Genomic DNA, 13499 nt, shown 5'->3' on the forward strand with positions numbered 1-13499 from the left:
AGACCTAGCCGGCCGCGGTAGCCGTGCGGTTCTAGGCGCTGCAGTCCGGAACCGCGGGACTGCTACGGTCGCAGGTTCGAATCCTGCCTCGGGCATGGGTGTGTGTGATGTCCTTAGGTTAGTTAGGTTTAAGTAGTTCTAAGTTCTAGGGGACTGATGACCTCAGATGTTAAGTCCCATAGTGCTCAGACCCATTTGAACCATTTGACTGAAGACCACAACAACAACAATATTCTCAGTTCGATTATAATAAACTTTCTTGAGACTGAGAAGCTTACGCGCACGAATCAGTATGGCTTTAGAAAACATTGCTCGTGCAAAATTCAGCTTGATCTTTTCTCACGTGAATTACTGAGAACTACGAATGGAGGATTCAAATGGTTCAAATGGCTCTGAGCACTATGGGACTTAACATCTGTGGTCATCAGTCCCCTAGAACTTAGAACTACTTAAACCTAAGGACATCACACACATCCATGCCCGAGGCAGGTTTCGAACCTGCGACCGTAGCGATCGCGCGGTTCCAGACTGTAGCGCCTAGAACCGCTCGGCCACCCCGGCCGGCACGAATGGAGGACAACAGGCGATTCAATATTTCTACATTCCCGGAAAGCATTCGACACGGTGCCCCATTCCAGGCTGTTAAATAAGGTACGAGCATATGGAAAGGGTTCGCAGATATGTAAGTAGCTCGAAGACTTCTTAAGTTATAGAACCCAGTATGGTGCTCTCGGCGGCGAATGTTTATTAGATAAAAGGGTGTCGTCAGGAGTGCCCCAGGGGAGTGTGATAGTACCTCTATAATTCCCCACATATATAAATGATTCGGCGGACAGACTGGGCATCAATCTGTGGTTGTTTGCTGACGATGCTGGTATGTACGGTAAGGTGTCGAAGTTGAGTGACTGTAGGAAGATACAAGACACTTGGACAAAATTTCTAGTTGGTGTGATGAATGGTAGCTAATCGTAAATGTGGAAAAATTTAAGTTAATGCGGATGAGTAGGGAAAACAAACCAGTTACGTTTGGATACAGTGCTACTAGCGTGCTGGTTGACAGTGAGAACTGTGGTAGGAAAGGCGAATGATCGACTTTTGCTTACTTGGAGAATATTAGGAAAGAGTGGTTCATCTGGATAGGAGACCGCATATAGGATGCTAGGTCTGACCTATTCTTGAGTACTGCTCGAGTGTTTTGGATCAGTACCAGGCCGTATTGAGGGAAGACACCGAAGAAATTCAGAGGCGGGGTGTTAGATTTGTTACCCGTAGGTTTGTTGAACAACATATAAGTGCTACAGAGATGCTTCAGGAACTCAAATGAGAATCCCTGGAGGAATATGAATCCCTGCAGGGAAGACGAAACTCTTTTCGAGAAACACTGTTCAGAAAATTTAGAGCACCGGAATTTGAAGCTGTACTGAGGAACGATTCTAGTGCCGTTAGTATACATTGCTCGTAAGGACCACGCAGATTAAATACTAGAAATTAGGGCTCATAGGCAGACATATAGATAGTCGTTTTTCCCTCTCTCTATTTGCGAGTGGAACAGGAAAGGAGATGACTAGTAGTGGTACAGGGTACCCTCAGCCAGGCACCGTACGGTGGGCTGCGGAGTATCGATGTAGATGTAGAATTGATGCAACAGACTGATAAATTCTGGGAGTAATCAGTTTTCTGAATTTGAAGGGAACAACTGTGCAAAAATGCACCGTCATTTGATACACCGGTAACGTGATGAAAAACGAAATGATGCACCATATTTCTGTGAAGTACTGGGAATCGCAAGAGAAGCAGTGGCCCTGAAGCTCGATAATGGAAGACAGTGAAAATCAACATCTTGCGCGAAATTTTGATATTGGCAAAAGTTGCCACCCACTGGCTTCTACGCCTGCTCACACCCATTCGATAAGCCTACCGAACTGAGTCATCAAAGGATTTGTTACAGCTGTGTCGGGGTACCCCAAATGACTTCTTCAGCCAACTAATCACCATGGACGAGTGATGTGTCTATCAGTATGACCCAGAGACAAAGGATCAAAGCGAGCAGAGGGAACCCATGTATTGATCACTGCCAAAAAAAGCCAAAGACTCGTCCAACATTTAACACGATTATGCTGAATATTTTTTGGGACTGCCATACTATGGTGGTAACAGTTTATGCCTGCAAGGAGAAAAAGAGAAAACCACCGCTGGAGGATACTCTCCTGACGGGGTTACGGGAGGTTGTGGAGACGAAGCATTGCGGGAAGCTGTACATGGAGGCGCTGTCGAATAACAACAACAACGTCCCAGTTAGCTGTGTGCAGCACACAGTCACACATGCCGCTTCTCTGGGCTGCAAAATTTCGCTTCGATTCCCATTTCCTCCTAACAGGGCACCCAATGACTTCCTCTATCTTCGCATGGTGATACCACTGTGTGGCAAGCATTTCCAGGATGACGAAGAGCTGATTTTCGAAATTGTACAGTTTTCCGAACAGCCAGAAGGCAGACTTCTACAAATAGTCAGAAAAAAGACAGGCTCCGATAGGTATGCCATCAGCAAACCATCAATTTGATAAGTCATGGCTGCAAAGAATTGGTACGAATTATTTACAGAAGATTGGTAAAACTGGTGGAAACAGACCTCAGGAAAGATCAGTTTGAATTCCAGAGACATGTAGGAACACGAGTAGCAATACTGATCCTACGACTTATCTTAAAAGACAGCCCAAAGAAATGCAAAGCTATACTTATAGCATTTGTAGACTTAGAGAAAGTTTTTTGACAATGCTGAATGGACACATTCCTCGAAATTTTGGAGGTAGCAGGGATAAATACAGGGAACGAAAGGTTATTTACAGCTTGCGCAGAAACCAGATTGCAGTTACAAAAGTTGTAGAATGTGAAAAGGGAACAGTGGTGGAGAAGGGAGTGAGACAGGGTTGTAGCCTATCTCCGATATTATTAAACCTGTACATTGAGCAAGCAGTAAATAAAAACTAGAAGAAATTTGGTAAGGCGATTCAAGTTCAGGGAGGAGAAACAAAACCAGATTTACTGACGACGTAATACCCGTTAAGGCTTAGAAGAGCAGATGAACGGAATGGATGTGTTGAAAAAGAGGTAATAAGATCAGCATGAATAAAAGTAAAACTAAGCCTGTGGAATGTAGTCGAACTGAATCAGGCGACGCTGAGGGAATAAACCTAGGAAATGAAACACTAAAAATACTACGTATTAGACGAGTTTTGCTGTTTGGGTACCAAAAAACTGGTGATAGCTGAAGTAAAGAGAATGTAAAATGCAGACAGGCTATAGCAAGAAAAACCTATCTCAAAAAAGAATATGATAGCATTTAATATAGATTTAAGTGTTATGAAGTGTTGTACCTGACGAAAATACGATCGTCAATACAACGGTTTATTCTTTACGTGGGGAACTAGAAGATGTAAAATATTAGTTCACTTTTTACAATATAAATATGAATTTTTACGTAACATTGTATACTGCACTTCCATAGGAACATTCAGATTATTTACAACTTTCTGGATATTAAAGTATCACTGGATACAGACAAATTTAGAACACTCTTCATTTCGAGTGCATAATCTCGATGTTAAAATTCAGCATAAAATTTGAAATATACTGCTGCCCTGTCTAGGATGATTCTGTCGTCTTAATCGTTCATCACGAACTGGGGCGGGCCTCCTGCTCGGCTTTATATCAGCGTCTCGGTGCGGTGGCGCTGCGAAGCTGAGACAAGGTGTGGCTTCGCCAGCGCCTCCCATTCGTCGTTGCACTATGAAGCGAGGCATTGTTATCTTATGTCGTATCATGCGAGATGCCGACTTTGTTTCAACACCGCGATCTTTGGACGACATCACAGGAAGCCTCTTCTGGAGGTATTTGAATTGCAGCCTTGCACTGAAGTGAAACGTGGACGATAAGCAGTTCAAACGAGCAGGAAACAGAAGCTTTTGAAAATGTGCTGCTATAGAAGAACGTTGATGATCGAATGGGTAGGTCATGTAACCAACGAGGAGTATGGAATCGAATCGGAGAGAAAGAAATTTATGGCACAACTTGACTGAAAGGACGACTCTGTTTATAGAGCACAGCCTAAAGCTTCAAGTAATCGTAATTTGGGTATTGCAGGGAAGTGTGGGGATCAAAAACTGTAGAGGGAGGCGAAGAGATGAACACAGTAAAAAGGTTAAAATGGATGTGGCACTCAAATGAAAATGAGATAGACGGAAAGAAGCAAGTAAAATGCTTATTTCAAAAGTAATCGCCATAAATTTTAATAAATTTATCCCACTGTGAGACAAGATGGTCAACGACTTCATGGAATAATGCATGTGGTTGCTAGGGTACCATGATTGCACCCGGTCGTACATCTGTTCTTACGAAGCAAATCGACGGCCACGTCAGGGGACGAAAAATATCGAAATCGCATGGGGAGAGGTTGGGATTGTGTACAGGATGAGTGTGGGCTTCCCGGCGAAACTTGTGCAGTGTGGTCGAAACAGCCTTGGCAGCATGTAAGCCCTCATGGGTGCAGTCATGGTTCCGTGGGGAACCGCTAACATTTTTCCATGAAGGCACTGACCGTCTAGGTTCATAGTGGGATAAATGTATTAGCAATTATGGCGATTACTATTGAAATAATAAACAGTTCACTTACGTTTTTCCATAATCTCATTTGCATTTGACTGCCCCTTGTAGGCTGCAGTAGTTACTCAGAGGTGAAGAAGGTTTGTACAGGATAGGGCAATGTGGAGAGCTGCACAAAACCAGGCTGCAGACTGAAGACCACAACAAGAGCATACGACATCCATCATTTGGAAAAATAGGGAGCATAAAAATGTGATAAGTAGAGCCCACGAAAAGGGATTTCCAATCCAGGTTTGTTTTTCACATTAACATTAACAATCCCACCTTCCACTATTCTCTTCAAAATATAAGTATAATTCTTCCAAACTTTCCACTCGAACTCTTCAACAAACAATATTACTTATGTCTTACCAGATTCATAACTACCAAAACCAAACATACCAGTCACTGGCCTACAAACATTGTACTTTTTTTATAATACTCTCAATTAAAGTGGTTTTCCCTACACTCATATAAGAGGGTGGGTCAAATGAAAACCTTAAATTTGTAATAACAAATCGAAATTTCGCGCCGTTGTCCTGTAAGCTGGCAAGCGTGCTACAAACAGCGTGTAGAATGGCCTGTAGGTGGCAGCATAGTGCAGATGCACACATACCGTCTCACTATCAGTATAAAGATGGCCGCCCCACTTGCGACTTGCACCAGGGAAGAACAGCGATCGGTTATTCGGTTTTTGCGTAGTGAAGGTGTGAAACCTATTGAAATTCATCGACGAATGAAGGTTCAGTACGGTGATGCATGTTCGTCAGTGCAGCAAGTCTACGAATGAAGTAGGAAGTTCGCAAAAGATACTCCTCGTCCAGGTGAGGCACAAAGAATTGTGACTCCACAGAACATTGCAGCAGTTGAAGCTATAGTGAAGGCAAACCGCCGAGTAACAATGAATGACATTGCAGCATGTTTACAGATTAGTCATGGGTCAGCACCCCACATTGTGCATGATGTGCTCCAGTTTCACAAAGTGTCTGCAAGATGGGTGCCACGGCAGCTGACTCCTGAAATGAGAGAACGACGTGTTGATGCTTGTGAAGAACTTCTTCGGCGCTTTGAACGGGACGGTGATGGCTTCCTTTCAAGAATCGCTACTGGGGACGAAACCTGGATTCACTTCCACCAACCGGAAACGAAGAGAGCGAGCAAAGAATGGCGCCATTCCTCATCACAAAAAACAAAGAAGTTTCGAACAGAACAATCAGCAGGGAAGGTTATGCTGACTCTCTTTTGGGACGAAAAAGGCGTCATTTTGGAGCATTACATGCCTAGAGGGACCACTGTCACCAGTGCATCATACACAGATCTCCTAAAAAAATCATCTGCGGCCTGCAATCAAATCAAAGCGACGTGGATTGCTGTCAGCAGGTGTCCTTTTGTAGCCTGACAATGCAAGGCCCACACTGCCTGTACAACAGTTGCAACAATCACAGACTTGCATTTTGAGTGTCTTCCTCATCCACCATACTCACCAGACCTTGCCCCAAGTGATTTCCATATGATTTGACCACTCAAAGACGCAATGGGAGGAAAGAAGTTGCGTTCTGATGAAGAGGTATGAGTGGTTGCGCGAACTACCAAAAGAATTTTTTTCTAAAGCAATTTATGCACTTTGTAAGCGCTGGAGGACTTGCATTGAGCGTGGGGGAGATTATGTTGAAAAGTGACACAGCTTTGTACCACTTCTGCACAATAAATAATAAATAAAAAATATTTAAGGTTTTCATTTGAATCACCCTAGTAACTGTACAGGTAAAGCTGTGGTTCGTACTAAAAACGCTGGCATTGTACCAAGATACCACTTCACTTGCCCAACCAGTTAACGGATAAAAGTAATTTGTAAAAGGTCTCAAAGCTTCTTCTTTGACTGAAAAGATCGAACAACCTTTTCTATAACATTTAATTTGTGACTGAAGTGATATATAAATCAAGGTTAAGGGCATTGGTTCACAGGTCGTGGTTGACGATTCTTGTGTATCTGTTGGTGGTATTTCTAATTTTACCATAACAAAGTTTGATGCTTTCGGTCAAAGATCTGGATGGCTTACAGTGGCTATTGTTCACTGTGGTGGTACATCTACATCTACATTTATACTCCGCAAGCCACCCAACGGTGTGTGGCGGAGGGCGCTTTACGTGCCACTGTCATTACCTCCCTTTCCTTTTCCTGTCGCGTAAGATTCGCGGGAAGAACGACTGCCGGAAAGCCGCCGTGCGCACTCTAATCTCGATAATTTTACATTCATGATCTCCTCGGGAGGTATAAGTAGGGGGAAGCAATATATTTGATACCTTATCCAGGAACGCACCCTCTCTAAACTTGGCCAGCAAGCTACACCGCGATGCAGACCGCCTCTCTTGCAGAGTCCGCCACTTGAGTTTGCTAAACATCTCAGTAACGCTATCACGCTTACCAAATAACCCTGTGACGAAACGCGCCGCTCTTCCTTGGATCTTCTCTATCTCCTCTGTCAACCCGACCTGGTATGGATCCCACACTGATGAGCAATGCTCAAGTATAGGTCGAACGAGTGTTTTGTAAGCCACCTCCTTTGTTGATGGACTACATTTTCTAAGGACTCTCCCAATGAATCTCAACCTGGCACCCGCCTTACCAACAATTCATTTTATATGATCATTCCACTTCAAATCGTTCCGTACGCATACTCCCAGATATTTAACGGAAGTAACTGCTACCAGTGTTTGTTCCGCTATCATATAATCATACAATAAAGGGTCCTTCTTTCTATGTATTCGCAATACATTACATTTGTCTATGTTAAGGGTCAGTTGCCACTCCCTGCACCAAGTGTCTATCCGCTGCAGATCTTCCTGCATTTCGCTGCAATTTTCTAATGCTGCAACTTCTCTGCGGGATCAATAATATGAAGTTTTCACCTTAGGCGGTGAATTTATTTTCTATTTGTTCTTTGAGTTTTTTCTTTGTTCTTTTCAAGAACTATAATTTTTATTTTAGGAATTTATTATTTAATAATTGATTATAGAGTTTTCGTTGAGTGAGAACTTTTTAATTTGAATGGCTCTATGGTTGTTATGACTTTAATTTTGGATTGAATGTCACTTATTTTTATGTCTTTTGTAATGTATATTTCTTCTTTGGGAATTTACTATAGAGAGGATTATATGTCAGAGGAAAAAAATATAAATCGTTTTATTATTATTATTGGCCTTGGAAGTATTAATAATCGTGACACTATTACTTACCATACTTTTAATATTGGTGAAGTTTACAGTAAGGACATTGGTACTTCTTATTTGTATTTTACAATGCCTTTCATTGTTAGGACACGTAGTCATCAAGGGTGACGAGGATGAACTGTTTAAGTATGGCGTAAGGGTCATGATATGTATGAAAGTGTATAGTTTTGTTGGTGATTTGACTTAGTATTGTCATAAATGTAGACCCCCTCTCCCCAGAAAAGAACGCACTAATCTTGCTAAAAGCCGAGAAGCGATTCTTCTTGGTTTTGTACCTCTCAGGGGCACTCTGCAATGCTCTCTGTGAGTCGCGCGCAGAATACGTAGTTTCCCGTGCAATAGTTGTGTACTTCGCGTATGTGCCGGTAATTTAACACTATCACAATGGCCGCACTTTGATTATTTTTTTGATGTGGTAACTGGAACTTCGTGGGTGGTCTCTGAGGGGCGACCGTGCCAGGACTGACCTGCCGGTGACGGCGACGGGCAGCACGCGGCACGCGAGTGGCATGGGAGGCGGAGTGGCTGCGGCGGTGGTCTCGCCGCCGGCGCTGCCAGCGGTGGGGGTGGCGATGGGGGCGGTGATGGCGGCGGTGGAGGCGGAGGCGGCGGCCGGGCCCTTGCGCGGCCACGCCACCGTGCCCTCCCACTCGCGGCCGCGGCTCAGCTGCTGGAACATCAGCTCCTTGCCCTCCATCTGGTTCAGCTCCAGCACGTTCCGCCCCAGCAGCTCGCGCTGGCTGTAGCCCGATATCTTTTCTCCGGCGCGATTCACGTACTGCAAAAAAACAAAATACTCTTAGTAGTTAACGGAACCAATAAATCATCATTTGGTTTTGAAGCAATTTCAAACGCCGTGTTCAGACAAAATTACAGGATTTCATGTCCGCCTGTTACGCAAATAACTGTTTTTAGGGTTCCATACGTTAATCAGTTAAAACAGAACCCTTGTAGGATCACTATGTTGTCCGTCTGCCTGTCCGCTTCTTAAGGGGAACGTAGGCGAAAGCGATCAAAATTGCAATAAAAAAATATTGGATCTACATTTACTACATTGAATTGAAATTATAATTCCTGAACATTACGTTCCAATTCCACTCCTAAGCTTGCACGGGGCCATGGCCCTTTCTTGTTCTGTATTTCGTCATACTAGTCATTCCTGTGGTGTTTTTTCCCAGTTTTATGCAGTCACAACGAGGGGAATGTTTCGGTGTTTAGCAGATTCAGAACTTCTACAGAAGTCTAAGTATGGAAAAAATCAAAATCCTAATGAAATTTACAATTCTCTCATAGGAAAATCATGCAACAAGACATTCGTTTCCGGAACTGCTGACGATGTTGCAGTGTATGATGCTTGTTTATATTTTTTAACTGTGCTTATCTTGAGAGACTACAGACTCTACAGAGGTTAGCAGTTTATCCAGGAGTTTTCACACCGCCGATATTGAAACAAATCGATAACAGGAGAGCTGATGCAGCTGACAACATTATTACTCAATTAGAAAATCAGGTTGACTTAAGAAGACAAGCAAAGAAAAGAGAGCTTGAGGATGAAGAGCAGAATCCATATAGTTTACACCAGTTCAAAAGATGGTTCAAATGGCTCTGAGCACTATGGGACTTAACATCTATGATCATCAGTCCCCTAGAACTTAGAACTACTTAAACCTAACTAACCTAAGGACATCAAACAACACCCAGTCATCACGAGGCAGAGAAAATCCCTGACCCCGCCGGGACTCGAACACAGGAACACGGGCGTGGGAAGCGATAACGCTACTACACGACCACGAGCTGCCGACTACACCAGTGCGCCCAGATCATGTAAGATCTAATAGAAACATGTCAAATCTTTGATTCACGTTTCCTAGAACTTACATTTTGGTAACTTTATGTACCTTTTCCTCAATAATCAGTGACTTTATAGACGTAATTTTGGTATGGAATTAGTCAATACTACAGTAAAACATTCTGTGGAAAAATTTTTCATTTATTGCCATAGTAAGACACGTACGAGAAAAGCCTTAAGTTTTGATATTTTCTTTTCACAGTAATTTGAAAAGCAGTAAAATCTAGCAAAAGAAGATATCAATACTCTGTTTTCCACCGCGCGGGATTAGCCGAGCGGTCTTAGGCGCTGCAGTCACGGACTGTGCGGCTGATCCCGGCGGGCCGCGCGGGGTTAGCCGAGCGGTCTGCGGCGCTGCAGTCATGGACTGTGCGGATGGTCCCGGCGGAGGTTCGAATCCTCCCTCGGGCATGGGTATGTGTGTTTGTCCTTAGGATAATTTAGGTTAAGTAGTGTGTAAGCTTAGGGACTGATGACCTTAGCAGTTACGTCCCATAAGATTTCACACACATTTGAACATTTGATCCCGGTGGAGGTTCGAGTCCTCCCTCGGGTATTTGTGTATGTGCTTGTCCTTAGGATAATTTAGGTTAAGTAGTGTATGAGCTTAGTGACTGATGACCTTAGCAGTTAAGTCCCATAAGATTTCACATACATTCGAACATTTTTGAACTCCGTTTTCCAGATGTTTGTAATAGTCGTATATCAAACTTTCTGCAAAAAATATTAAATTAGTTCTGATGGATTTTTCAGAAAAGGAACACTTGTACTCACCTTATTGAAAAAAAATTCAGTTGTCTATAATTAAAAACTTACAACTTCAATAAGCATGAAAACGTATGTGTGTACCCATACCACATTCCTGAACAACTCTGCCATATTTAATTACATTGCTAGGAAAATTTTGGACTTTATAAGGTTTCTTCATAGTAATGCAACTTCGCATACGACCACAAGTTTTTTTTCCGAAAACGAGGAAAGGTAGCTAGTTGAAATTTACGTCAAATACTCAGGTCTACGGTACCTTGGCGGTGTAAAAAATTTAAGCTTCTAAATCACGGCGGCTCAGGAAAACCGATTGGGAGCACGGAGTCGCGAGAAGTAAACAGAGCAACAGGCGAGAGCAACGGAAAGAGCGGGGGCAATCCCAGCCGTCGGCGCATTTAGACCTGACAGAGGCAGCAAGCAGCTCTAGCAGCAGGCCATCAGCACCACCTCGTTTTAATGTTGCGTGGGAGGAGCTATACCTTTTTACGAAACAGGATGGTCGTGTAAAATTTTTAGTATGTCACAAAGTTATATAAAGGAAAGTACATAAAGAAATTCAATTTAAGACGTCATTACGCAGTAAACCACGCGGAAGATTACGTCAAATATGTTGACTACGAACGAAAGGCAATAATGTTTGAACTGAACGCTAGCTTTTCAAACGACGTAAATTAACACTTAATAATAAGTTTTGTATGTAACATGATGGCAGTGGAAGGAATGAAGCAAAACTGCTTCGAGTCAACAATTACCATGTCAGTTTTGAAAGCTCATGCTAATGATTCTATTTGATACAAATATTTCATATTATTTGCAGAACGTTGATCATCCTGGAAGAGATTCTTCTGTGGGGATTAGCTACAGAATTTCTCATTAGATAGCTGTGCCGCTTAAGCTATTTGCTGAAGGGGAATCTATTAAACAGTGCCTTGGAATAGCGACGTAAGAGCCGTACCCACACGCGGTTCCGTAGCTACAGTTCGTGTCACTTCCTCGAGCCACTGTAACCCGCTGAATTCAAGAATTATCAGAAGAGTTGGAGGCTCATCTGACAATCAATGTTAAAGACAGTGTTGCATTTTCTTTGACTTTGGATGACTCTCTTCACTTGTCAGACACAGCACAGTAGGGAATTTTCATTAGGACAGTAAACAAAATGCTGCAATTTCGCGAAGAGATGTTAAAACTTACCCCACTGAAAGACATAAAAACGGGTCAGGACACGTTAGATACACTTGAAGCGGTTATAGGGAAATTTGGTCTGCCGTGGGAATTACTAACTATCGTGGCAACTGATGGTGCTCCTGCTATGACTGGCGAAATCGATGGCTTAGTAGGATGCGTCGAGAGAAAAATGAAGAATCTTGATCTTCTGGTTATCCATACACATTGTCCGATTCATCAACAACATTTGTGTTCCAAAAGCATAAAACTGAGTAATTTAATGAGTCTGGTTGTGAAAATCACTAATTTTATTCCAGTAAAAGGATTCATTTATCGCTTGTTCAATGCGATTCTGGACGATGTCGGTTGTGAATATGGAGATTCACATTATCACTTTGAGGTTAGCTGGCTCCGTCGTGCTAAAATTATCATCATAAAACTGCACCAAGAAATATCGTTATCCATGGAAATGAAGGAAGAAAGTATTCCTGAACTGTCGGGTGACAGATGGATTTGTGATTTATCCTTTTTAGTTGATGTCACAGGGCGTCTTCGCGTCTTGTGCGTGTCACTTCAAGGGAAGGCATTAAAGACGAACTGTTGCTCTGGAAAAGGCAGCTGGAGGCGAGAAACGTCTCTTACTTCCCGAAACTGACAGCATTAACAAACTTTGCCAGTGCCGCAGATTTTGCAGAGTATACAGAACTTTTAAGAAAACTGCGTACTGAATTTGAAACAAGATTCACTGATATTTCCCGCTTGGAAACAGATTTAAGAATTGTCGCTGCCCCGTACTCTGTGGACGCCGATTCTGTAAGCCACCCTCTTTAAATGGAAATCATAGATCCTGAGTGCGATCCAGAATTGAAAGGTACACTACCGCTCATTAATTTCAATACACCCACTAAAGGTCTAATACCGTGGGTACGGTTGAGGAAGCAAAGGAATAGTACAACTGTTGTACACATGTCATGATTTTTGTTTGGGGTCATCGAGATACAATAGCATCCAACAAACAATGTTGCGTACGTGAACGTTATGTACCTATCTGTATGTTAGTTTACCTAATTGCCGACGGACGCGTACTGAATTTGAAACAAGATTCACTGATATTTCCCGCTTGGAAACAGATTTAGGAATTTTTGCTACCCCGTACTCTGTGGACGCCGATTCTGTAAGCCACCCTCTTTAAATGGAAATCATAGATCCTGAGTGCGATCCAGAATTGAAAGGTACACTACCGCTCATTGATTTCAATACACCCACTAAAGGTCTAATACCGTGGGTACGGTTGAGGAAGCAAAGGAATAGTACAACTGTTGTACACATGTCATGATTTTTGTTTGGGGTCATCGAGATACAATAGCATCCAACAAACAATGTTGCGTACGTAAACGTTATGTACCTATCTGTATGTTAGTTTACCTAATTGCTGACGGACGCCGCATTTGGTGCACCTGTGTTGTTCCCTGTAGTGAAGTGATGTGATGTCCGCAGCGAACGGCAAGCATTGCTACGATACACATAACGTATGGTTCCTGCACGTCAGTTCCTTCTTGATCTTGAAATGTGCATATCGCTAGAATGGCTCCACGAGTGGAGATATCCATAGAAAAACGTGCTGCAATTTTAGCACTTAGCCAAGCAAAAAGTGTGCCTATAAGGGGGAGTGCAATACGCCCTTCAACAGGTAGCAATAAGGATAGGACGCCATCGTAAAACAGCTCAAAGTAATGATAAATATATCAGAATTACCAGTAAGAGATATAGATTCAAAACAGCGTTCCAGATTCAAAACAGCAGATTGGTAGAAATAAACACAACAATATCTATTGCAACAGTAAAAAGG

General features: G+C 42.8%; 1 protein-coding gene across 2 annotated transcripts in view; it reads right to left on the reverse strand.

Moving 5' to 3' along the window:
• LOC126262536 (high affinity cAMP-specific and IBMX-insensitive 3',5'-cyclic phosphodiesterase 8) overlaps window positions 1-13499 on the reverse strand; it is a 1685047-nt gene that overhangs the window by 262269 nt on the left and 1409279 nt on the right. For both annotated transcript variants that reach the window (XM_049959212.1, XM_049959213.1), the window contains one exon: window positions 8337-8647. In XM_049959212.1, the coding sequence (XP_049815169.1) occupies window positions 8337-8647 (311 nt within the window). The remainder of the gene's footprint in view (window positions 1-8336; window positions 8648-13499) is intronic.

This window comes from Schistocerca nitens, chromosome 6, assembly GCF_023898315.1.
Source record: "Schistocerca nitens isolate TAMUIC-IGC-003100 chromosome 6, iqSchNite1.1, whole genome shotgun sequence".
NCBI lineage: Eukaryota > Metazoa > Arthropoda > Insecta > Orthoptera > Acrididae > Schistocerca > Schistocerca nitens.